At 34.2% G+C, this 26,872-nt stretch overlaps 2 protein-coding genes and 1 pseudogene across 2 annotated transcripts; 1 reads left to right on the forward strand and 2 right to left on the reverse strand.

The window, feature by feature from the left end:
- The first annotated feature begins 553 nt into the window (after positions 1–553).
- Positions 554–6,295, forward strand: LOC126979463 (DCN1-like protein 1). Its single transcript, XM_050828786.1, has 3 exons — positions 554–648; positions 771–1,370; positions 4,613–6,295. The coding sequence occupies exons 1-3, from the start codon at positions 646–648 to the stop codon at positions 4,805–4,807; spliced, it is 798 nt and encodes a 265-aa protein (XP_050684743.1). The 5' UTR covers positions 554–645; the 3' UTR covers positions 4,808–6,295.
- On the reverse strand, positions 5,740–14,638 carry LOC126979319 (uncharacterized; annotated as a pseudogene).
- A 2,017-nt stretch (positions 14,639–16,655) lies between these two features.
- On the reverse strand, positions 16,656–25,142 carry LOC126979470 (probable pseudouridine-5'-phosphatase). Its single transcript, XM_050828795.1, has 4 exons — positions 24,832–25,142; positions 24,434–24,652; positions 23,214–23,446; positions 16,656–21,824 (listed from the first exon to the last, which is right to left on the reverse strand). Exons 1-4 carry the CDS (start codon positions 24,944–24,946, stop codon positions 21,645–21,647), a joined length of 747 nt encoding a protein of 248 aa, XP_050684752.1. The 5' UTR covers positions 24,947–25,142; the 3' UTR covers positions 16,656–21,644.
- Between the last annotated feature and the right edge of the window lie 1,730 nt (positions 25,143–26,872).

The raw sequence follows: 26,872 nt of genomic DNA on the forward strand, positions 1-26,872 counted from the left end.
TACTGATTTTTATTTTCATATTTTTTGTACTTAAGTCAATATGTTTATGCATAAAATTATATAAATATTTAGATATATAAGGTGCCAGTCGTTCCGAAAACTTGGTATTAATTCTTGGGCGAGTTATGTTAAACGTGCGTTTCATTTTATTTCTGGCAAAACCCGGAGTATTGAGAACATTTTTGTGCTCCTTCATTACACTAGCCAATATGAATATTGTCGAACTCTTAGCACGCCGCATTCCGTATACAAACTGTCCGTAGGGTGTCGTCGTGGCTTCCTGCACATGACTTTTAGCAAGGCTCGTTGAGCTCTCTCTAATATTATTAGATGAGATTTTGCAGCTCAAATACACACATCCTTCCCGCTAGGATGTGCTCGCATGACCACCCTGCGTTTATCTAATTTGATAAATATATTAAAAGTAGTCTCATTCCAAATGCAATTAATCATATATATATGATAATCTATAACCTATAGTTGATATTTGAAAAAAATAATCAATACTCTGTAGTATTCCTAGTTCAAGTTTTTACTTTTTAGTCTACTTTAAATTGTCTATGATTGTTATTTCGTTTTGCTTCAATGTCGAAACAATCGCGATTTCAGTGAAAGTTTTCCATTTGTTTTACAACCGAGATAAAAATGGTTTGTGATTTATATTGTAGTATTCGTGATTTAATGATTTTAATTAGAATTTATTAATTCTTATGTGTATTTATTTGACAGCTGAACATAATAAGGTTATGACAACTGCATTTTCTTTTCAGAATAAATTAAAATCGTCACAGAGAGATAAAGTTAAAAAATTTGTAGCATTCACACAAACCAGTGAGAGTACTGCTATATATTGTTTATCAGAAAACGATTGGAAGTTGGAGTTGGCAAGTGATAATTACTTTCAGAATCCTGATGCTTATTATAAAGAATCTGTGAAAGCATCAGTGGATAGAAAAAAAATTGAACAGTTATTTAATAATTATAAAGATCTACAGGAAAGTGACAAAATTACAGTAGATGGTATTATACTGTTCCTTGAACATTTGAATTTAAGTCCTGAATCTATTCTAGTCCTAATTTTTGCGTGGAAATGTAAGGCAGCTAGACAATGCGAATTTTCAAAAGAAGAATTCTATACGGGTCTTTTAGAACTATCTGTTGACAGCATAGAAAAGTTAAGAATGAAACTGCCAACATTAGAAACAGAAATAAAAGATCCAAATAAATTTAAAGACTTATATCACTTTACATTTAATTATGCAAAGCATCCTGGTCAAAAAGGCTTAGAACTTGATATTGCGATAGCATATTGGAATATAGTGCTTCGGGGGAGATTTAAATTTTTAGATGCCTGGTGCAAATTCCTTACAGTATGTATTATTGAAATATTAACTTATGCTTTTTCTTAAATTCATTGCATTTATTGTTTATAATAATAGTTCATATAAATTGAAAACAAACCAATGAATGAAAACAACATTTGATTATCAACATTATATTAACTTAATTGATTCTAAGGTCATCAAAACTGTTTGCATTACCATTTCTATAAACACTGTTCAATAGTTTGTATATTATATCACTTATCAGATTTCAACAGGATCCTCTAGTTTTTTTTTAATGAAAATAAGGGACAAGACGAGCAGGATGTTCAGCTGATTGTAATTGATACAACATGCCCATTACAATGCAGTGCCGCTCAGGATTATTGCAAAACCCAAAAATTCTGAGTGGCACTACAACTGCGCTCGTCACCTGTAGACATAAGTTGTCAAGTCTCATTTGCCCAGTAATTTCTCTAGCTACTGAGCCCTTCAGAATGAAATACAGTAATGCTTAAACATTACTGCTTCACCGAAACTATTATAGTTTTTATGACACTGGTTCATTCAGTAGAGATTACTCCATCCTTTAAGGGTGTTTGTGAAACACTAGGTTACTTGCCAACTTGTTTGTCCATTTAATCCCTTTAATAACGAAACATGATGTTACGAAATTATTCACAGTAGCTACATCTATCTATTTAACATTTATAATGTTAGTACCTATGTAACTTGTATCCCCAAAATATAATGGACAAAATATCCCATAACTGCTGGGAGAGATTCTTGCGCCGCTTCTTCTCTCTCAGAGTGCCATTTGTTTCCGAAGCGGTAGTGAAATGACATCTAAAAGAATTCATATTTTGAGAAAATAAATGCCTTTATGCCAACAGACTTACTAACTCAACTTAGCCAATTTGTAAGTTTAATAACTTTATATATATAAATATACTAGACAAATACTCTCGTCATTACTGCGAGACTATATTTAAAATGTTCATGAGTGCTAGTTTAACAGATGTGTTAGTAGGTTAGTGAAGGGTGTAGTATTGTTCTTTTGGTCAATCCCTATGACAAATATTGATAAATGGCATTATTACAATAATTTATTTTCTAACACAATTTTTTTTTTAAATAAATATAATTTTTAGAAAATAGAATGTCTACTGTATATATTATATTAAATATAATATTTAGTATTTTAGTGCATATCTTGTATGATACAGAAAATCACACCATTAAATTTTTAAATTAATATCTGTTAAAACACAGAACAACACTTTCACACAAGTGTGTAAAGTTCATTTTAAAAAATATCTCCAGAAAATACTCTTGTTCAAAATAATTTCAATCAATGCTTTTAAACAGGCATTCGGGTCGCGCGGGCTGTCTACTCGAGCTTTGCATCAGATTCTCTAGTGTTACACAAGAACGTCAGATTTGGACGACTATGTCAATGACGTCACACAATATATAATTAATAGGTAGGCAGCTGCTGCGTGCTCCCCAAAACAAAAGCGTAAATAGTATTCGGTATGGAATGACGGTTTTAAAAACAATTTATGTTTGCTTCTTTCGGGCATCCCTAGAGGGCACTGTAATTTTTTTTTATAAATCAGTAGACACTACTTTCAGGTTGCAGCATTCCCCTTTTATACAAGAGCAACAATAAACACCTTTGGGCTTATATATGTATAATGTCTAAAAAAATTAAATATTATACAAGGGACCGCCAAATAACTTTTTTTTTAAAGCTATAAAAAAATCTGAATATTTTCTCAAATTTCTTTTTTTATTTGAAAGTACAATCCTTCCCGTTAATAATGGAAAATAATTTCATTCAAATGGCTGCCTCGTCTGGCCATGCAGTAGCCTACACGATCAGTCCAATTGCAGACTTTTGATCGCCCGATAGTTTGGTTGGTTTCTTAATCAGTATGAAGATGTATGTGAGTGCGCACATTATAACGATTCGGTATTGGCCGACAAAAAAATTTGATGGGCTACACGATTGCCTTCAAACTGAAGCGTCAGCAAACTATCGGCCGACTGTTAAATCAGTACAGCGCTCTTCTAGGCGCGCACACCACCAATTGTTTAGTCGGCCAGACTCATCAATAGCCGATTTAAAACTAATAGCGAATCGTCCCTAAAACTGTCGGCTGATAGTTGTCTAGTGTGCGCACTCATCACAGACCCAACTGTTTGGTCGGGCCAGTGTGCGCACTTAACAGCCGAACTCAACCAAACTATCGGCCGATAGAAAGTCTGCAGTTTGCGGGGTCTCTCAAGCGTCGATTGTCCCTGGCTTGTCGACACTTATCTTTGATGGCACCCCACAAATAATAGTCCAACGGTGTCAAATCGCAGCTCCGAGGTGGCCAAACGACATCAGCTCTGCGGCTGATAATGCGATCTTCAAAAACAGGGCGCAAAACATCGAGAGTAGCTTCGGCTGTGTGGCACGTAGCGCCGTCCTGTTGAAACCAAATGTTGCCAATATCCTCCTCTTCAATTTTTGTGAACAAAAATTTGTTCAACATGGCCCGATAACGATCGCCATTAACTATAACGGCCACTCCTTGCTCATTTTCGAAGAAAAATGGCCCAATTATGCCTCTGGATTAAAATCCGCACCAAACAGCGACTCGTTTTGGGTGCGTCGGCTTTTCAATGTATGCGTGCGGGTTTTCTGTTCCCCAAATGCGACAATTTTGCTTGTTTACATACCCGCCAAGTTCAAAATGAGCTTCATCTGAAAAGATGATTTTTTTTTGGCAAAATCGGCATCTTCTGTAAGTCGATCGCAGGCCCACTTAGCGAAGCGAAAACGCATTGTATGGTTAGTTGGCTTCAACTCCTGAATCAATTGGACTTTGTATGGCGTCATACCAAGGTCTTTATGCAAAATTCGTCTCAATGATGTCTCCGAAATGTTCAATTGTTGAGAACGACGGTGAATTGCTGTTGATGGCGCCTCACGCACACTTTCTGCCACAGCAGCAATATTCTCGGGTGTATGCACTGTTTTTGGCTTTTCACGCTTTGGTTTATCGATGAGGATGCCAGTTTCATTCACTTTTTTCACAAGATAACGAACATACGGAGCTGACGGTGTTTCTCTTCTTCCAAAATCTATACACAACCATATTCGTCCAGCGGAAGGATAAAACTAATTATGTGTCAAACATGAGCTAAGTGTTACCATTCACGAAATAAGCACTAATTGAAAAAAAAAACGTTAGATGGCGGACCCTTTATGTGATATGTAACATAATTAAATGTTTCAGGAGCACCACAAAAGGTCTATACCAAAGGATACATGGAACTTACTCCTTGATTTTGCTACACAAATAGATGATGGCATGAGCAATTATGATGCAGAAGGTGCATGGCCCGTTCTCATAGATGATTTTGTCGAATGGTGCCAAAAGCATGTACTCACAGGGGATGGAGTGTCATCATTAGAACCAGCCTCTGGCTAGTTGAAACTTAATAGATCGCAGAGCGAAGTATTTAAAGCGAATAGTAAATAAAGTAAATGATGTGTATCTACAATATTTTTGTCTAGCTTCGTTCTGTGTGGTCTAGAGCTTTGTATAGTTGAGTGGATTGCGATCATTGTTGTTTTTTAACTTTGTAGATGACCTTGAAATGTATTTCAATCAATTCAAACTCATTGACACATGCAAATAATTATACAAGAATACTATAGCTTCAAAAGTGGCCTCAGGCATTAGTTTATATAAATATTGTTAGGAGTAAGGATGATTTCTCTTTATATTTTACAAATGCGCAAGTTGTTAAGAGTTGATTGCAGACTGTTATTGCTGATGTATTTGTATTGGCCTTCCAAAAACATGGTCACTTGTGCCTGTAATCCCTTGACAAACACTAAAAAAATTGAGTGCAACTCGAAATCAAACCTTCAAACGCCAACACCAACACCATTGATCAGTCAGGTATCATGTTTGTCAATAACATATGTTATCAGTTTTAAACATAATAGATCCAGAGTTTAAGTCCAGCATCGTCCATAAATTTTGGTACAAATTTAATTTGTAAACATAATATTGTTTAATATTGAAAATAAAAAATATGGAACAATGAAAGTCTATGTAGAAACAAAGTGACAAAAAATTTTTTAAACACAAATGACAAGTGGGTTTTTAACCAGTCATAAAATGCAAAATTGAGTTTAGTATAAAAACTATTTTTTTTTAAATATTATAATGGCTGTAGGAAGTGTATATGCATAAGTGCTGACTACAGAGAAAAACTGATGCATGGATATGGCATTGACTGTAATCTACACAAGTCAGCTACTGACTTTTGACACACTGACACCAAAAAAAATCTATTCAGTAGCCTGTTTATAGTCTCTTTGTTTCTATTACATATCCGGCAGTTGTATTGGTCACTCAGTTATCTGAAAGAATATTTCTACTAAATATTAATAAAATTTTAATGTTACTCATTCGGAGTGTTAATTTTTTAATTAAAAAACTTATTCAAAAGATTTTTATCTTGTTACTAATTGCTTAATCTATGAAACTTAAAATTAAGATGTAAATATGTATATATATTTTGAATCTGACTAATGTCTAGAATTTTTACTAACTGTCCAGCTGTAATATTATTCAAGTATTTTTTTCCGTTAAACTCAAACTTGAATTTTTTTTAATAAAAATTGTGAGATGGTATGTAATTATAAATATTTTAATACTTAACTACTATATCCTTAATCTGTGATTTTTATCTCAAAATAAAAAGTATTTAAATTAAGATGGTTTTGACAAAGGACAGTTAAATTTACAGCTTTGTTACCTAGTGATATTGTTCTCTGTATATTTATTTGTTATCACATTACATGGTAGGTAGAACATCAAAACTATAAGATTCAATGTTGGGTACTTATTGAAGTGTACAAAATATTAAATTAATGTATGATGAAAATAAAAAGTTAACGAAAATATTGCGAATCTTCTTTTAAACCACAAAATGAATTACACAAAAAAAAATATTTCGTTATTGTGATAATCTTTTATGATTAGGCGCGTACTGACTGAGCGAGGCATACAGCGAGGCTTCCTCGGCCGTATGCCTCGCGACGATTTTCTGAACGAGGCTGCCTCGCTACAAAACCATCGTCGCGAGGCTGCCTCGCGAGGAAAAGCCGAGCCATCGTCCGGTCCGAACATTTAGTATAAAGCAAGATGTCAAGATGAGATCACGCGTGCGGATCGCCGTCGCAGCTGTTATGTTTTTACTAATTCATCGACTTATAAAGAAAAAGAATCGAAAATCTAAAAGGTTTTGGGTTAAAAAATTATATCAAAACAGAAGTGAATATGGGAATAGATTATATGCAGACTTAATTTTCGATGGTGAAGAACATAATTTCACACGAATGCCTGAGAGTGAATTTGAAATACTGTACTCACTTGTAAATGCCAAAATAAGCAGGAGTGACACAAATTTCCGCAAAGCAACTGCTTTGCGGAAAAAAGTAATTCTGCACGAGAAAGATTGTTGATAACATTAAGATTTTTGGCAACAGGAGATTCCTACACCAGTTTACAATATTTATTTCGGGTTTCGAAACAAAGGATATCAGTAAATGTTCCTGATGTTTGTGTATGTATAATGAAACATATTTATATAATCAGACATTGTTTTAATCGTTGCTTTTTTACCTATTGTTATGTTTATTGTTACTCACAATTTTTTGTAATTATTCATATTTACTCACACATTGCTAACTATAATCTTTACTTTTATATCTAAGAATATTGCAACACGTAAAGATTTTTTTAAATCTTTTTATTAATGAATAAAAAGATTTAAAAACCTCACATAATGATGTGGAGGTGGCATTGATGAAATAGAATGTATCGGCGGAGGAGGCATTGGTGAGGTAGAAGGTGACGGAGAAGGCATTGGTGAGCTAGAATGTATCGGCGGAGGAGGCATCGGTGACATTGAAGGGATAGAACAAGAGTTACCTGAAGTGGAATATGTTGAACCGTAGGTGTGAGTATAGTAACCTGTGTTTGGCACATAATGTTGTTGTGCACCAGTATCTGTTTCAAAAATGATCCTACAGATAGAATTTTTTTCATGTGCTAAAGTATAATTGTCGTATTTTCTTAGTTCGTGAGCAATGTATTGCCCAAAAGCATCATATGAATTGTTTGCACGGGGCTGCGGAGCATTAGCGTCGCCTACACATTGTTCCAAAAGTTTAAATGCTTCGGTTATAGTATTATCTGATATCTCTTGTACAGCTGCAGATCTCTTTTTAGCTCTTCTTTTTGGAATTTCTTGTTGTTGTCCCAGTCGTCTAGTTGATTCTTGAGTTTCATTCCTGCTTTCATCACCTGGTGCTTCATTGGAGTTATTTTGCCTCTGCGATTGTTCATTGTCAATATGTTGTACTTCTTCCTGAATGTCTTCCTGTAAAATTAATAAAACTGAAGAAGAATGGCTCGCGATTGCCAATGAATTTGAGAAAAAATGGAATTTCCCACATATAATTGCGGCAATGGATGGCAAACATGTCATTTTACAGTCACCAATAAATAGTGGAAATGATTACGATTGTTACAAATTATTTCCCAGTATAGTGCTTTTCGCCCTTGTCAACGCTAATTACAAGTTCTTGTATGTAGATATTGGCAGCAAGGGTCGTATTTCAGATGGTGGAGTTTTCAAAAACACAAACTTATATAATAAACTTGAAAAAAAGGAACTCAAAATTCCTTCACCGATAATTTTGCAGGCGCCCTACACAGTAGAAGTACCTTACTTCATATTGGGTGATAAAGCGTTTGCATTGAATGAGTACACATTGAAACCATTTGAAGGTACTCCAGAAAGAGGCTCAGCTGAAAGAATTTTCAATTATCGGCTTTCTAGAGCAAGAAGAGTAGTAGAGAATGCATTTGTAATTTTAAGCTCAGTTTACCGAGTATTAAGAAAACCTCTTCTACTGGAACCAGAAAAGGCAACAAAAGTTGTCTTAGCTACCATTTGTTTGTATAATTATTTGCGTAGGGATGAAAATTCGAGTAGACTGTTCACACCGCCAGGATCATATGATACTGAAGTAAATGGGGAACTTGTACCAGGTAGTTGGAGAAATGAACCAAACATGACATCAATGTTACCTATACAAGCTGTACCACGAAGAGGACAACAAAACGTAAAGCAAATTCGTTTGCATTTGGCCAGACACTTCATAACAATAGATTCCATGGCAAAATAATTATCAATAGACACTTGCGTATGGAAAGTATCTTGGGTTTGACCTGGATCATTTCTATCTCCCATAAAGCTGAAAGCTCCATATGCATACCATGTTGAAGTATACACCTTGTCACGATCTGAAAAACACGAATTTTGAGTGACTCGAAGCAAAAGATAAAATGACATGACAAGTGCATACTATAATACTTATTAATTTTTAATATAATGCTAATATTTTTACTATTACTATTTAAATAATGTAGCTAATTTAAAAAAAAGGAAAATATTTATATAAAATTACCTGATCCTGTAACCCGGATTTATTTATTCCTTGATTTTTCTCTTCGGTGTGATCCCATCAAAGGCTCCATCTTCTTTTTCAGATCTTTTACTGGGAGATTCATTTCTCTGCTTATATTTCTCCATGCATCTTCCCTCAATCCCCTGTTTGTGTATTGTGGACATTGCGCGTCCCAAAGAAGTTTGTAATTCCCATATTGCTCGATAAGTTTCAAGCACAGCTCCTTATCCATGACGCGAGCGAGCGAGGCACACAACGTCCGTCCTGAGTGCGCGCGCCAAATGGACTGAGGCACCTTTGACAAAAAACCGACACGAGGCGGATCGGCCGAGGCAATGCTCGCCCGAGGCAGCGCGTGCGAGTGCCGCGGGCGAGGCGCGTACTGACTGATCGAGGCATGCGAGGCGAGGCAGCCTCGCGAGGCTGCCTCGCTCAGTCAATACGCGCCTAATAACTTGTAAACAGTTTTCAGCAAACTGTTAATTATGTAAATTATGTGACCTACTTGTAAAAGTTAAGATTTGGGCTATAAAAGTTTGCAGGAACTACAAAGAACGATTAAAAACATAAAAAAAAGTACATTGTCGGTAAACTTCAGTAGTTTAAATACTATCTAAGTATTTAAGAAACCATGAAATTAATGGGTAATTTTATTGAGCGAAGGTGAGCGCAGCTCCCACCGGGTGACTGCAATGATATTTAATAGTATAATATCATTGGGTGACTCCAATTGATTTCTGTGTTAAATTGTTTCTAGGCCATTTCTAGACCGATTTTAAAAAATTTTGAACTCATAGAAAGCTTTCCAAATTTTCTAGGTTATTGTCGAGACAGAATTTTGAATTTCGACTTGATTGAATTATTATAATTAAAAACAAACATGATTTACAAATTGTTCTAAATTAGCACGCGCTATTTATATTTATTTAAAAATTAAGCCGATTGATCGAATCACAATAAGTTTTAATTGTAACACTGGTATTCTTTGATCATTTTCGAATGTTCATGTTTTGGATTAATTTTGTTTTATTTTTGTACAGACTTAGTTTACCTCGATTCGCTCAAACCAAATATACGCCGCAGCGAAACGGTGCGACGAGCGCCTGCGGCATCCTAGTATATCTACTTATTCCATGAATTTTAATTTTCCGAAAGAATGTTTCGAAGTTTCTAGCCGCGATAGTGTTGGCTTTTGTTGTTCCCAAGCACGGACTATTCAACCTTAAGCCGACGCGCTACTGGGATAATGCTTTAGCAATTAGCACAGGTTTGGCAATGACACTGCATAACACCCGACCTCGCCCCGCCTAGAGTCACAGTGATAACCACAGAACAGTTTAAAGAATAGATTAGAATAGCGTTGTGGGCGGGGCAGGTGCGCCGCGTATATGAGCGACGGAATATATTTCAACAAAATTAGCTTGACCGGCTGACAGTCGCGCTCTTATTGTGATAACGTATGAAACTACGCGAAACTGATGAATTTTGCCGACTTGCACTATGATAACGCGTCGCAAAAGAAGCCTAGTGTATAATGTAGGCCAAGGAGGGAGTTTCTTTTCATCAGAAAATCCTAAAACCTTCATTTGAAGGTCTTGTATTTGCAAGAGATATTTGTAATTATTAAATATATCAAAGCTTGAATCCATGCGTATCTATAGGGTTGTACCTAATTGTAAACAATATCGATATTAAGTATGTTTATACATTTGTACATACACGGAATAGGTAAAAAAGGCTGAAAGGGTAATGTGGGCGTAAAAGCCGCGCCATCACTATGATTAAAGAATCATACTTAAACCATTTAATGCGTTCACCACTGGTTTTTGTTTACTGCTTGTAGTTCATGTTTAGAGTGCGCCAGGTACGTAGCTACGATGCCGTGTTTAGCTTTTAATAACAAGTAATAATATACAGTATATATTTAACATCTATGAATTAAATGTAGCCACATACTTGTTATAACATTTGCTGACGATATCGTCACCGATTTTTTTCATGTTTTGTATATACAAAACATGAAAAAAATCGGTGCACTAGTTAAGTCAAAAAGTAGACTTAATTTTGAGCGAATATTAACATGCTGTACATTGTACAATCGGGTCACTGGGTCAACACTTAATGATTCAATGAACTTGAATCTTTGCACATCAAAATGCGATGTTGCCATCCTGCGTGCTTCAAGTTCAAAGTCGCTGGTCGTTTGTCGGATAGAACACAAGCGATGTTGCCTGTTCGCTTCTCGCGGTGACTTCAAACGTGTCGGACCGTCCTAAAGTGAAAGAACGCGGACGGGCTTAGGGTAGGGCGCAACCTATCGATAAATAGCTTCTTTTAAAGGAAATAATACCCGATGCAAAAAGCTATTTTACTCTAAATACTTAGCGCACAGTGTTTCTAGAAATATTGTAAAAAACCTTAAAACACTACGCTTACTAAATTACTTAAACTTAAATACTTAGTGTATTTAATGAAATGAAATGAAAATGAATTTATTTAAATTATTTGTATTAAGTAGTAATCAGATAATAATTATAAACAAAGGAGAAATAAACAATAACGTTTTTTAATGTCTTGCATGTTATGTAATACAAAGCTATCTAATTTTTAAAAACTTTATCAACTTACCCGTTGCTACTCAGGCTTTATTAAATCAAATGAGCGTACAGGACACCTGATGTTAATTGATCACCGCCGCCCAAATTCTCTTACAACACCAAAGGAATCACAGGAGCATTGCCGGGCTTTTAGAAAATTAGATTTTAAAGATATCTATGTACAGGAAGAAAGTTCTTTGAAAAAGGCACTGTAAGGGAATACCTGACATCCTGATGGTGGAGATGATATCGTAATTAGTGGCGAGTCGTCCAAAAGTGGAATTCGGCGGCAGGAAGCAGTTGTTCGGAAACTCCCAGCAACGCCAAATGATCTAGCCGTTCACAGAGCACTGGATCCCCGACAATTCGAGCAGCTATGCCTTGCACGCGGGTAATAGGTTCTAGCTGATACTGGGGTGCGTCCGACCAGAGGGGACAAAAATACAGGTACTATCTGGTGTTCCTGTGCTTTTGGAGAGCGCTAGAATCTAGGTCAGCTTGAAGTATTACCGTGATCTTTTAATGACTCCTAGCTTCAGTGAAGCCAATTTGGCTTCCTTGACACCTTCCAGATGACCTGTAGACATGACCGGACGTGGTCTTCATAATCTAATCGCAGCCAGAGAGTACACCCTACCCTTGAAATTGCCGAAACGTTGACAGCAGATATCCTCCTCAAAAACACACCTACCCATATTATTATTCTTTCATTATTCTGTGCGAGTGAGGAACTTAATCCGAACGAGTCTGGTCCGATCGTACTGTAGTCATAGGACGACAGCATAACTCTTTCACTCACAAAACAGTAGTTTCGTAAGTTAAATCATAAAAAAATACTTGCTAGAAGTTCATTAAATTTATAATTTGTTAAAATTATAATAACATTCGAATAACACAAAAATAGTTGTATCCTATCCTTGGGTAGGTATTTCGTAATGGATGCTAAATAATGGTAAAAAAGTATCGATAAACTATAAGTGTAAGGTATTCCCTATTAAAGACTTATTTTTTTCGTTATTTGAATGTTCACCACTTCAATCATCACTCATCAGTGACCAGTGTACCAGCGAGTCTTCTGGGCGAATAGATTATGTGTTTGCCTTTCGAATGAATCAAGCTGAAATGGACACTTTCTACTACTGTATGTGTGTACCTACATGTGTAAATAATTTACACAATTTAAGTTATTAACAAATATTATATAATTTATAAAACACCGTGTGGTGCTGTGGGACACCGGATAGGAACGAAGCTAATTATAATAAAAATATTAATTTTACTGATTTACTAAAAAAAAATGGGCAGCTTCTAGTGAATTCCACTGTCTAAATAAAAAAAAGTCTATACTAATGTATGCACGCAAAAAATTACACTTCTTTGGCGTAACAAAACTAATCCTAAAAATTATTTAATCGTCGTACTATTTTACGTTTATAAGAACTATATTGTAAAAATCGTCAAATAAATGTTTGAATATTAACGAATACGGCTGTATTGGCTTGAACTCCTTGTCTGTCCTAATAATGGACGAAGAAACCAAAATAATTAATAAGTGTCAAGTTAAAACTTTTATTTTTAGATGTCGTTGTGCGCGCGCCTCGTATAATAGTCAAAGAAGTTAATCTTCAAAAAGGTACTGTAAACGTCATTATGTTTTGCATTTATGTCAATGTAATTTTGCAGTTATAAACCTATTAAAATATTCGTTTATTGTATTTTGGTTTGATTTGGCGTTGTTACCAATTCTCTAAATAAACAATCAATGTAATTTATCAGAAATGTGTCAAATGGCAATAATTGTTACTTGTCAATTAACTAATTATATATAAATACTAATCAGCAAGATGTTGTCGCGTAGCAACGCTTCGACGTCCATGAAGAGAGTTACGTTCCGGACGTTTTTTCCCGATAAGAGACCCTTCCGCATCGTCCCATAAGGAACTTCGTTCCAATACATTGATCTAAATTATCGATAGCATTTTTTCATTTGTCAACCACTATGGTCTGACAAATATAGTTTGATACTTTTGACAATTCACAAGGTATGTGAGTCGTGTTTAATCGTTGAATCTATTCGATTGTTATTCTCATAGAACTTGCAAACGATAGTTGCATGTTTTATAATGTATGGATTTTTTAATTTAAAGAATTTCTCATATGTATATCGAAATAATAATAAATTATTAATACTTTTACAACAATTCCGCCTCGTGCATAATTTTCAATCAGTACGACTATTTAGTCAATCAGTGTTAGTCGTAAAATAATAGTGAATTGGCGCTAATGGTGCAATAAAGAATTAGAACTTAAAATTATTTATTATACAATATAGGAGCAAAAACTAATTCAATATTAATATCATAATCATCATCGTTCATTACAACCCACTACTGGTATTGTACCTAATATTGATAATTAATTCTTATTCACAAACTGTATCGAAGAGGATATCTCGTTCCTAGTCTTCTAATTTATATTTATTGTGTTTGTCGACTTTACCTACTCTACCTAACCTTAACACTGGCATTTTGTTTTGATACCTTTTTCACAAAAGAATGGCTCAGCCACTCCTTCATAGCTAACTCTCCACTCAGCTCGGTGATGTGAACTATCTGGGGTTATAATATGGATGCATCCGTTCCCTTGTCCAGCACTGGCTTATGCCAAATCTCTACCTTGCCTCCACAAATAAGTTATGACGACTCTTTGTTAAAAACTATGATACAGTAATACCGCTGCCCTTAAATCCAGTTTTGGAGAACCAAACCTTATCTCGCAAAGCTACATCTGCAAACTTTACCACTATAGGACGAGGTTTATTTTCGGAAGGACGTCCTAAGCGATGGGATGACTCGATAGAAGCAACAGAGAATCCAGTCACACCAAGATGTTCCCCCACAACTTTACAAACACGTGAAGTAACATCTTCCGACTTCTCTTCGCTGACTCCGTGCACTAGTAGCATTTTGCGCCTCTATACCAAGGAACTCCACCTGTCTCTGCAAAGTATTCATGGCAGAGAGCACAAAGGTCCTGAAGCTGTTAAACTCTGCAGCCAAGGATGTGTTTGTATTTGTAGTGGGTCCATTATCGAGGCCCTGCTGGAACTCGCTAATCTTCTCTTCGAACATTTCAGCCATGGCGTTGAGCGAGTCTTTAAGTGCATCCATGATGACTGGTGACACATAGTGATCGTAAAAAAGGGATAAGTGAACTTAATTGACTTTCACTAAGAAAATAGGTACTGTCTGGTGGATACTATTTATCACATTTAACACTAAATCCACTAAAATAATGGTATATTTTTTAATTGCAATATTATTGAAAATACGGAGCTCTTTAAAAACAGTGTTAACTTTTTTCACACCTACCCTTAAAAGAAGTTATATGTACCAATATATTAAGTAGACAATTCTAACAGTATAAAGTGAAGTGATTAGTGAACTGTGAAATGATAAGCATAAAATTTAATAATAATAAATGACTTATCTTACGTCTTATTTACCACCAGAGTGAGTCTGTCTGAGAAAAGTGGTCTGTCATAAAATTTAAAAAAAAAATAATCATCTGACAGTTGTCAATAAAGAGAATTTGAATTTAACTTAGACTAAAATTCTGTAAGTAGACATTGTCAATTTGTCAAAGTTTTAAATCAGAGGCAAGTGATTTTCCGTAGCTTATTTCAAACAAATTCTGAAAAAAGTTTAAAATGGTTGTACGTCTTGGTGGAGCTTTAAAAGAACTTAGGATTCATCTGTGCCAAACAAGTCCACAATCTGCTGGTGTCAGGTTATTTACTTTATGATTACATAAACAAATAACCTAGTAGAAAACAAGAACATTTATAATGTGATGATTCCTTTATTTTAGAGAGTTTATTCAAAAGAACTACGTAAGTCTTAAGAAAGAGAATCCAACTTTCCCTATATTGATTCGAGAATGCAGGGGCATTCAACCCCGTATTTGGGCACGATTTGGTAAGTAATAAGCATTATGTTAGCAGTACGACTCATTAAACTCAACTACAGAAATGTACATGATTATATCGTCGTTCTTTCAGATAGAGGCATAGAAAGGACAGAATCTTTGTGTAATTTGTCATATAACGAGGTCCTGGGTGCACTTAACAGGATAATTTTTTGTTAGTTTGTTTAATTATACGTACAACCAGTCATTTGAGTATAGTAGTGATAGATCAAGCTATATGAGCTGTCCTTATCTCAAGCAGTTTTGCTTGTTGCATTCCTGTTTAAAGGTTGTGGGTGCCATGGTATTAATAACTGATAAGATATCCCACCTTGAGTCTCAGAGTAATGGGCTGTCATGGTAAGGTGATTGGGGTCACCTTGTGCTATGACTTAGTTTTGATCTATGATGTGTTACCACTTTAATCATCTTGTCCCAGTTATCAGCAGATATTTCTTAACATCAGGGTTACCATCATACCTGTTGGTTAAGAATGACCTGTCTCCTACTTCCATAACAAGATTATTGGTTGATGTAAGATAAACTGTTTTGGGTGTACATAAACATTCATCTATATATCAAAAAACAGGCCAGGATTCATTTTGATAACCATACACAAACTAAATTGGCTGGACTTCAACAAAATTTCATATTCTAGCAATTTATTATTTTCATAGTGTAAGATTTGGTTTTATCTAGTTATTATAAGGTAGTGTACTACATGTTCAATATCAGATCTTGTTTAATTTATGATATGTCTTAACATATCTTAAATTAAAATTTCAAAACTGTGGCTTGTTCAGATTTTTCGATGTGTACTTAATTCCAAGTGGACAGGTCTTTTGAAGCTCCAAATTTGGATATAGGGTACTACTGTGTAGTAGTGTATTATATGGTAGTGGTCTGGTGTTGAGTGTAACTTGACTAATTTGAATGATGAATATTTTATTTAGAATTAGAAACAATGTTGTGTATTTATCCATTTTTTACAAATAGTATTTAGAAATATTTTGTTTTATGGTAATAGTATTTGAGACAATAACGTAGCACAATAACAAACATTAAATTCTACATACTAACTTTATTTTTTAAATTTCAGAAAAAGGTGTTGAAAAAAGTGCTCCTCTCACAAATCTATCTGCAAATGATGTTGTTGGTGCCATTAGACAAATGTCAAAATAATTCATGTAAAGTTTAGTTTGTAAATAAATAAAATATGCATTAGTGTTACATAACATTTTACCTTTTATTTTTCTTATAACAATACTTTGTTCAATGTTGTACAGTAGGTACTATAGTTTAATTTTACATTTGATGACTTATTATTAGAGATGAAACGGATATCCGGTAACTATCCGGCCTATCCGGCGGCCTTAATACTATCCGGCCGAATACCGGATAACTACCAACTATTCGGCCGGATAGGCATCAGGCCGAATTAAAAAAAAATCTGCAAAAAAAAATATATTTTTAAGTAATAATTTGCTTTATTTAGTTAGTTTTAGTATCATTTAACACGTTAAACGCCGATAGAAAAAAATAAAAATCGTAAAAATACTTTTGGTCGTAATTTGTTTATTATGTTACGATACGTATAGAAAATAAGTTTTATTCAATTCTGTACATGGGTTACATAGTTACAGTCAAATACATAGCTGAGGTCACCGGTGCACCCCATGGCGCACAAATACAGAAAATATATTTTCCGGCCGCGCCGGCCACCCCGCCAGCCACCCGCTACACCAGTAGTGCGCTCGCGCTTACGGTGATAGAACGTGTGTTACTAGATCAATTACGTTCCTACTATCTTAGCTGTCATCATTTTCTTATTGAATAGTTAGTTAGATATGGATTTAGCTATGGAGGACTTCGAATTTACGCAGGATGAATGGAAGCAAATCAACACGTTAGAAATTTTTTTTTCGATCGCTTCTATAAACAATGACGCTCTCGTAGAATCGGATAGTGATTCCATGCAATTACCGAAAAAGAAAAGACGTTTGGTTATCGCAAGTGATAGTGATAGTGACAGTGAGTCGGCTGAAAATTTTGTTGCCGCCAATATATCGCAAAATGACCGTATTACCTCAAAATGGTCGAGGCCAAAAAGACTACAGCCATCAGTGATTCCTTTCACCGAGTTCGAGGGTATGAAACCTCCATATTCTAATTTGCTGAAAGAAGCTGGCCCTGACCAGTATTATGATCTATTGGTGCCTGAAGAAATTCTTGAAATGATTGCTGAGCAGACAAATTTGTTCGCAAGTCAAAACATCACAGCCAGGCAAACAAAGCCTGGATCAAGGTCTCATTCATGGAAGCCAACAAACAAGACAGAAATAAAACAGTTTCTTGGGCTGGTCTTGTTTATGGGCGTAGTAAAGCTGCCGAAATTAGCTTATTATTGGAGCAAAGACAAGATACTTGGACAAACTTTTCCAGCCACCGTTATGAGTAGGAACCGCTTCGAGTTACTACTGCAATACCTACACTTTAGCGACAATTTATCTGTCGACAGAAACGATCGTATTGCCAAAATAAGACCTTTAATCGATGCTCTCAATGCTACTTTCCAGAAATATTATTCGCCTAAAGAAGATGTTTGTGTGGATGAAAGCCAAGTACCTTTCAGAGGTCGAATAATATTCAGGCAATACAATAAAAGTAAGCGACACAAGTATGGCATGAAGCTATTTAAGTTATGTACTGTTCCCGGATATACTTGCAAACTTAATTTGTATAGTGGGAAAAACATTGACGCAATAAATACTACGCCAACAAATGTGGTGATGGCACTATGTGAAAATATATTTGACAAAGGACACACGCTAGCAACTGATAATTGGTACACTAGCTTGCAACTGGCTTATCGGTTATTCGAGAAGCAAACCCATTTAATTGGCACTGTTGTTGATTCGAAACTGCAAAAAGGTGAAACAATGGCTATGGAGAATGAAGATGGAGTAACAGTGCTTAAATGGAAAGATAAGAGGGACGTGCTTATGCTGTCGACAAAGCATTCCGACAAAATTGCTGTGGTGGTGAAAAAAGGCAAACAGATTCGTAAACCAAAAGTTATTTTGGATTATAATAAATCGAAAGGGTCTGTAGACATGAGTGACCAGATGGGTGCCTATTCTTCGCCATTGCGGAAAACCGTAAAATGGTATAGAAAATTGGCAATAGAACTACTTCTAAATACGGCAGTTGTAAATGCTTGGGTCATGTACAATGAAAATAAGCAGAGCAAATCTTCAATTGTCGACTTTAGGAGGGCTCTCATAAATTATTTGACTCGGCCAGCAGATTCCCAAGAAATAATTATCAATGAAAGACCTAAAAGACTCAAGCATGTTCTAAAATTAAAGGAAGGAAAAGTAAGAGACACGCGTCGTTTTTGCGTGCAATGTTATAAAGATTCAGTACAGGAATTTGGTCGTAAAGTAGCTAAGAATAAAGCTAAGAAAGTGAGTACGTACTGTGTGCAATGTAAGGGGGAGCCTCACTTTTGTCTAAAATGTTTCAATTATGTCCATCGCTAATATGTTGATGCTATAAAAGGTTTCTTATCTCATCTTTTACAGCATGTTTTGTCAAATATTATGGCTAATTATTTATATTTCTAATGGTTGTTTGTAATTATGCTTACTAATGAGAACTTTATTTTATTTTTCAGTAAAACTGATTTTTATGTTTGTATTTCATTAAAAAATAAAGACTGCTAATTTTCGTTTAAATAATAAAGACTAATTTGAATTATATATCCTGAATTTTTATTTTGGTTACTTTTTTCGCTATCTTTCATTTTTTCAATTCCTTACAAGGTATGTTTGTCCCACTGCGCAGTATAGTTCTACAGCGCCGTGCCGGTCACGGAGTACGAATAAAGTAACAGTCAGTATGGCCGGCGGCGAGAAAAAGTAGTTTGAATATGACTAAACGTTGAGGTCACCGGTAACCCCCATGGCGCTATGAAAGAGGAAGGGTGAGGTCACCGGTGACCCCCATGGCGTTTAGCGTGTTAAGAAATATAATTAGTTTTAGTTGTAAATTTTTAATCACACTATAGTAAATGAATGTAATAGAAAAAAATTAATTAATTAGTACTCATACTGCACTAAAGGCAAATTATGGTGGATAAATACTAATTTCTCTGCATTGAGAGGTTGCTAACTTCGCTCATTAACGAAAAGAACCAAATCTAACCGAGTCTACTCGATAGTTCGCGCGCCGCCTACGCAAGTCTGTGTTTGTGTGTGCGATACACCAAACGGCTAAGTTCCGCCGGATATTCGGCTCTTAGGCCACATGGTTGGCCGAATATCCGGTATCCGGCCAAACTGCTATCCGTTTCATCTCAACTTGTTATACAAATAATTATCAACAATAAATATAAATTTAAAATCATGACAAAACCATTGGAGTACAATAAACAACTAGACTCACAATTACACTCAAAAAATCTCTGAATTCCGAACCTAAACACTGCCTACTCATCTATTAGGCAGAGTTTTCATTTAGTTGTGTTTCAACCACACTGAATACAATGCCACACAATGACAAATAATGTTCAGTGAACTGTCCAAATAACAGCATATCCAAACTTAAAAAGGAAATTAACAAAATAATGTAACTTGATATTTTTATTAATTTTACTAAATAATTACATTCCAATTGCCAAAACAAAATATTATAGACTTTGAACATTAGTGCCACAAAATAAGGTGTTAATTTGAATGGATGCTATGTTATATAATTTAATGTATACATACAAGTCTAGTTTTTTATTGCATTAAATCATTATAATAAATAATATATTTTTATTTGTTTGCACATTGTATAGTTCACAATTTTAATTAATGTAGAGCCACATCAATGCAGTGATATGTAACATTACACAGCAAAATTTATCATGTGATGACAACAACACAATGGATACATAACCAGCCCTTCACTATTATGGCACAGTGCCATATTATATTAGCTAAAGCAGTCAGGATTTTTTTTAATGAGAAATAGTGATGTTACAGCAAGATATTCAGCTTATGTAAGTGATACACTCTGCCGTTACAATGCAGTGCCAGAGGTATCAGTTGGAACCCAAATTCTGAACACCTATAGACATTACTTGACTTGCTACAGCACATCACTGTTTCACAGCAGAAAACAGAGCCGCTAATGAAAGCCCACCAAGCCGGAACCCCACTCCCACTGGTACTAAAAAAGATTCGATATGTTGGATGTGACACACATACCCATTTAAACTACACACATGTACGTCTCAACATGGCACACTCAGTGCTCGCGCGAGTGACAGCACTATGATGTTCGCAACGTCATGTTGAGATTTGCCTCTGTGAGCGTGCTTTGTTTCAAAGTGTTTTATGTAGTTTCCGTACTGGTTTAGCTTATATGCTGTGGTGACGGTCATATTCATAATCACTTTGTGGAGGTTTTAAAACTTTGTAAATATATGCTTGTTGTATTTATAACCATAAAACAGAATGTCACTGATGTATCACTAGTGTAAGAAGTAGCTTACATGCATACTAAAGTAATAAACCTGGCCTATCCCGTTGTCATGCATTGCCTAACATCCAGAGGCTCTATCTAGATTCTAGATGTTTAAATTATCTAAGATATAAATTTATAATATAAAATGTTTACAGTCCTCATATATGTTAGATACAAGAAACTAATCTGTCAGTCTGTCTTGCATGTTTCAGAGCGCTTGAGCACTACATCCTATCTGTACCCATGAAGACACGGTCCGAATTAGTTGTAGAACTATTTCTATGGTAGTTTACGCACTAGATCTGGCTATCGTTAGAAATAGTTTTACAACTACACCGGACCGTATATTCATAGGTACGGATCGGACGTAGTGCAAAAGCGCTCTTAGAGTTAACATCTCTTACTTATTAGTAAACATAAATTCTTCTGTTATACCCGTTTCCTTCTAAGTCCATTAAGACCACGAAAAAGTTAAGTTTTACAATTTTTCATGAATAATTCTAGGTACTTATTAAAAATTGTGCAGTTTTTTCGAATAGGAATCACAGCAGTGTTGCCAACCTTATAAAGTTATTATTAAACATGGAAGACTAGACAGCCATAAAACATAATTGGACATATAACACTATTACTATCTACATTTCTAATATCTACATTGTACTAGTAGATCACTTTCTAACATAATTTTATCTAATGTTATGATTTAAATGGGGGTAGTCCAAATATTTCAGGCTGAAATTTTGCTAATGTTGGCAAAACTATTGTAGCATGTGTGGTCAGTCTTTTGTCGAGATGTGGATCTGGCACCATCACCGTTTGCATGCCAGCGGCATTACCAGCAGTAACTCCATGTGGTGAATCTTCAAAGACCAGGCACTGCAACAAATTACATAAAAATTTCTTAAAAGGTTATAAAACGGAAATCAGGAATTAAGTTTTTAAAAAAAGTCTTCACCAGTTTTAGGTTTATTGTTTTGTTCAGTTTGGTATGTTGTATTGATAGACTAAAAACAACAAAGAGCTGCTTTAATCACCAAAAATCCTGTTATTTACAAATAGGTTGCAGATGTCCAAATCAAATCACTTTATTCATTTAGGTCAAAGAAATGACATTTATGAATGTCAAAAGTTTTCTTTTCTATTTAAATTTACTGCCACTTCCGATAGAGTTAAGCTTTATGTGAAGAAGTGGCTTGAAACTCATTGCCATTATTTTAAAACAACAGCTTCATCATTTTACAAATCATTTAAGTTACAATAATAAATGTATTAATATGTATTCTGTTGAAATGCCTAATAAATAAATAAATATATGAGAAGTGATACAATAAAAATATTCAAACGTCAAATACTCAACACCTTACACAAGTATATAAAAAAAACTAAATATAAATTAATATCTAGAAACAAGAGTTATTGAGTGCAGTAGATGCATCAATCCACACACATCGTAAATAAATAAAGGTATTTTGTGAGCATTTTATTAGCGATTATAAAAAATATAATAACTATAATTTTAAAAACATGAGATTTCCTAGTTATATATGATCATCCTGCCACCACACGTAGCATCTGTTCACAAACATGATGCATAGGCCAGACATTGCCTCCCTCCACCATATTTTAGGGAAGGAAAAGACCAGTCCCTTGTCACCACCAAAATCAGTGACATTTAAGCAGGCATGATGAAGCCTGCCATGAGAACTCAAATCAAATCATCTTTATTTGCAAGATAAGGTAATAACAAGCATAAAGGCATGCAAACTTATAGTGCAATACATAGTCAGTTCACATTTTAATTTCTGTAACAATTATAATATACTACACAAATAAAATTTGAAAAACAAAATTTTATGAATGATGCAGGATTCTAACCCACAACCCCCGGCGTTTGGTGCCGGTGCTCTAACCAACTGAGCTAACCGTTTGAGTACCTCCTCATTATAAAATTCTGTTTGCTTAGTTCAACTCTCATATATAATATACTATACTAAAAAAGATATACATCCCAAGCAAACTTGATCCCAAAAGAAATTAACTTCAATCATACAATAGTTATTATTTCATAAGCTTATTCATTATAATTTAATTTAACTCTACCAAATAACCAAAAAAGAATATTCATCTACATATTACGCAATACTCACTAAATACCTTTACTTACAATTTGCATAATATAATTCATAATTAACTATATGATTAAATCTAGCTTTATTTAATCAAACTTGTTAAAACTGGTTTCATATTCTAATATCTATATTTTACCTTACTGGGATCTGGTTTATCTGGAAACCTAGCAGCTGCCACCAAGAATATATCTGGATGGGGCTTCCCATACTTGACATCTTTATCAGTACTGCCCATTACCATATGACTGAAGTAACTGAATAATTCCTTATATTGAGCTATTTTTGTTTTTACAGATCTCTCGCTTGATGATGTTGCCAATGCAAATGGTACCTTGGTACTGTGTAAATGTTTTATTAATCTTTCTGCACCTAAAATTACAAAAGGTGATGTAGTTAATGTATTTTTATATGCAACAATTTACTTTCTAGTCTTTACAACAGGATCAAAATTGATATATTTTGTTGTAATAACATACTTTATACAAAATTTACTAAAATATAAACATTTTTCAATCAACACCTTGAGAATAGTGTGATCACAGCCATATTTTGAACAGATTTCAGTAATTGGTTTTTATTTTTTGTAAGTTTGTTTATATCACATCTCTTCTGTTTATGGGGCAATTTGAATCTTTATTTATTTGTAATAATTAGCGGTAAGTGGCTTTATTAGCCTAACAGCTTTTTAATATTAAATTGTGGCTCACTAACTTTAATTAATCAAATAATGTAATTTTCATAAAAAAAATTGTAATAAAAATTAAAAAATGCATTTATCTTTTATGCAAATATCTAGAAAATAGGATCTGATAAGATGTTAGGAAAAGATTTGTGCAACTTGTCACTAGATAATATATTATTATCATAACAATGTGATAATTTAAATTCCTACAATGCAAATTTAATGCATTTGCAAACAATAATATAGTGTACTCTTGATAATTAGTACCTATACATAATATTTGTATTCTAAAGGTTGATGCACAAATTTTTTCTTATAAAAAAACGGAAGAAAGTTTTCCATTCCAATATTAAGATATTTAGCTAAATTTGTGGATTTTCCAATATTTCTAAGGTGTCTTTCAACCCCTGCATATTAAAGTCAAAACATTTGTGTTGTATTACTTATGGTGCTCAACACATTGAGTTTTAAAATATATAATAGTGGTGAAGAATGCAAATCCTGTTGTTGTTTACAATTACAAATTATTTGCAGAATCTGGATTAATTAAAGAATAAGCATATCATCGCCTTGTACGAATACATTGTAAGCCATGAATATAAGGTCATAATTAAATTGCTCGGGTCTAGAGTAATTTACGTAATATTACGTTCTTACTAAATAATAATACAAACCATCCATTAATGGTGCACCTGCCAACATTGTATCCCCTAACTCCAATATCTGATCCCTGAATTCTTTTGGCGAAACTGGTAATTCTAATTCTTTACAGAGAATCTCTGATAAACGTTGCTCAGTCCCTCCCAACACCTTCAACATCAATTCTTCAGTGTACTCATGACCATATTTGGCACACAGTTGTGTAATCATTTTCTTGTACACCAGTTCTGTGTCTGAAAGTAAAATAATTTATATGTAGGTAATTAAATATATTAAAAATTGGACAGTTTTAATTGCAAACTTATAAGATTGCAGTGGCGCTGTTATAAAAGGAATAAAATTATGTAAAGTTTAACCTTCAATACCTTTTACACACAAAAAAGGTCAAGCAGAAAGTACATTATTGTCTTACCTAATAACAAGCCGTCCATATCAAAGATGCAATGGGTAACTGGCCTTACATTTTTGGTAGATAAAAGCCTCTTTCGAATACTATTTGAAGCTGATTTCAATATAAAAAACCTCATTTTTGTTCACTTCAAAATTCTTAAATACTGTTTTTTTGAATTATATATATGAGTTATGTAATAATATACTAATGTACAAATTATATACTACAATATGAATACCGACGTGTTAAAAGTAAAACTCTAAACAATCATTCACGATTGTGATTGTTATTTTTATTCCTGCGTGATTCTAATTTCTGATAGGATACCAAGTCAACAGTGTGGTAAACAGTTCCACCAATCACAATTCACAATCAGTCCAAGGAAAGACGTCAAAACCAAAAAAGTATTGCCAAGTGCCAAATTGCAAAGCGTAGGCAAAGCAATTTGAAATGACGTAGAAACTTTATATATATATATATATATATATATATATATATATAGACGTTGAAACTTGAACCTCTTTTTGTGGTCCAGTAATATGTTTCCATATCACAATTAACCAAACATCCTCAACACTTCTCTTAATTAAATAACAGCAATTTATTGAACAAACTTTAAGCGGTAAACATTGAAAAAATTCGGTAGTGATTAGTATATATTTTAAAATATTTATAAGCACTTAGATAATTAAAAGCTTGAAAAATTATTTATGGATACGTGACCAAACCTCAAGGAGATCTAAAATTTTTGTTGACTTACTTTTATTAGGTAAGTACCTATATGATTGTGTTTAAGTTGAGTGTTTAAATAAAATTAAAGTTATAAATAAATATATTGAAATTGACAAGTTCAGGCGTATCGAACAAGAATTGAAGCGGTTAAACTACCAAAATCACTTTTTGTTCTCAATTATGTTATGTTCGTTATTATGTACGTAATTAATTAGCTGGTTATCATAACGAACGAGATTTCTTTTATTTTTTTATGTCAATATGGGACGAGAAGAGCAGGATGTTCAATTGATGGTAATTTATACGCCCTGCCCATTACAATGCAATGAAGCTCAGGATTCTTGAAAAATCCAAAAATTCTGAGTGGCAATACAATTGCGCTCGTCACCTTGAGACATAAGATGTTAAGTCTCTTTTGCCCAGTAATTTCACTAGCTACGGCGCCCTTCAGACTGAAACACAGTAATGTTTACACATTACTGCTTCACAGCAGAAAAAAGTGCCGTTGTGATACCCACAATTTAGCTGGCTTCCTGTGCAAAGGAGCCTCTTGCTGGTAATTCATAATCATTCAATTCAATAATATTATCAAAATCTCTGATGCAATCATTATACATAATATATAATCATAATCAATCGACTACATAATTTTTAGAAGCAAGAAATGAGTTGGAACTGACTCAGAAATATTTTTACATTTTTATTTTTTCATTTGCTTAAAACATCATAAGCACCGGCTACTACAACCAGTTTTATTACCCTTGCAATCCTGTATTGATGTATTGATTGAAAGTTTTTATATATCTTGATATTGTTTTCGAAACTTAGGTCGACCTTATTCAATAATTACTTTTAAGTAGGGAGAATTCACTACACTTGGTATCACTATTTAAAACTAGTGGTTTTGACTGACAGTGACAGATATATTGACGAATGGGAACAGTGTTCCCAGTAATATATTTGCAGTCAGCTGATAGCTTCAATTTCACGAAATCATTCTTTTTAATAGTCACGTATATTGTGGATAGATACCTGAATAAAAATTATGGTTGTATGAATTTAAAATTGCAAAGCAGTGCAAAAGATAAAGCTTCATCAATGACACTTATTAAATCTAATAAATAATGGATTGCTGTACAGACTACTACTAATATTATATTTTTAAGATGTGTCACCATTAAAAATCGACTATTGTGTAAGTTTTGTTATTCAAGTACTTCACACGGTCTCACGTTAAATAAATTTAGCAGCAGTTATTGTAATATAGCAACACCGGGAACTTAATAATCATATTTACCATGCGGATTGCGGGCAAGCGCTTTACGCTTAG

Source organism: Leptidea sinapis, chromosome 3, assembly GCF_905404315.1.
Source record: "Leptidea sinapis chromosome 3, ilLepSina1.1, whole genome shotgun sequence".
In the NCBI taxonomy this organism is placed as follows: Eukaryota; Metazoa; Arthropoda; class Insecta; order Lepidoptera; family Pieridae; genus Leptidea; species Leptidea sinapis.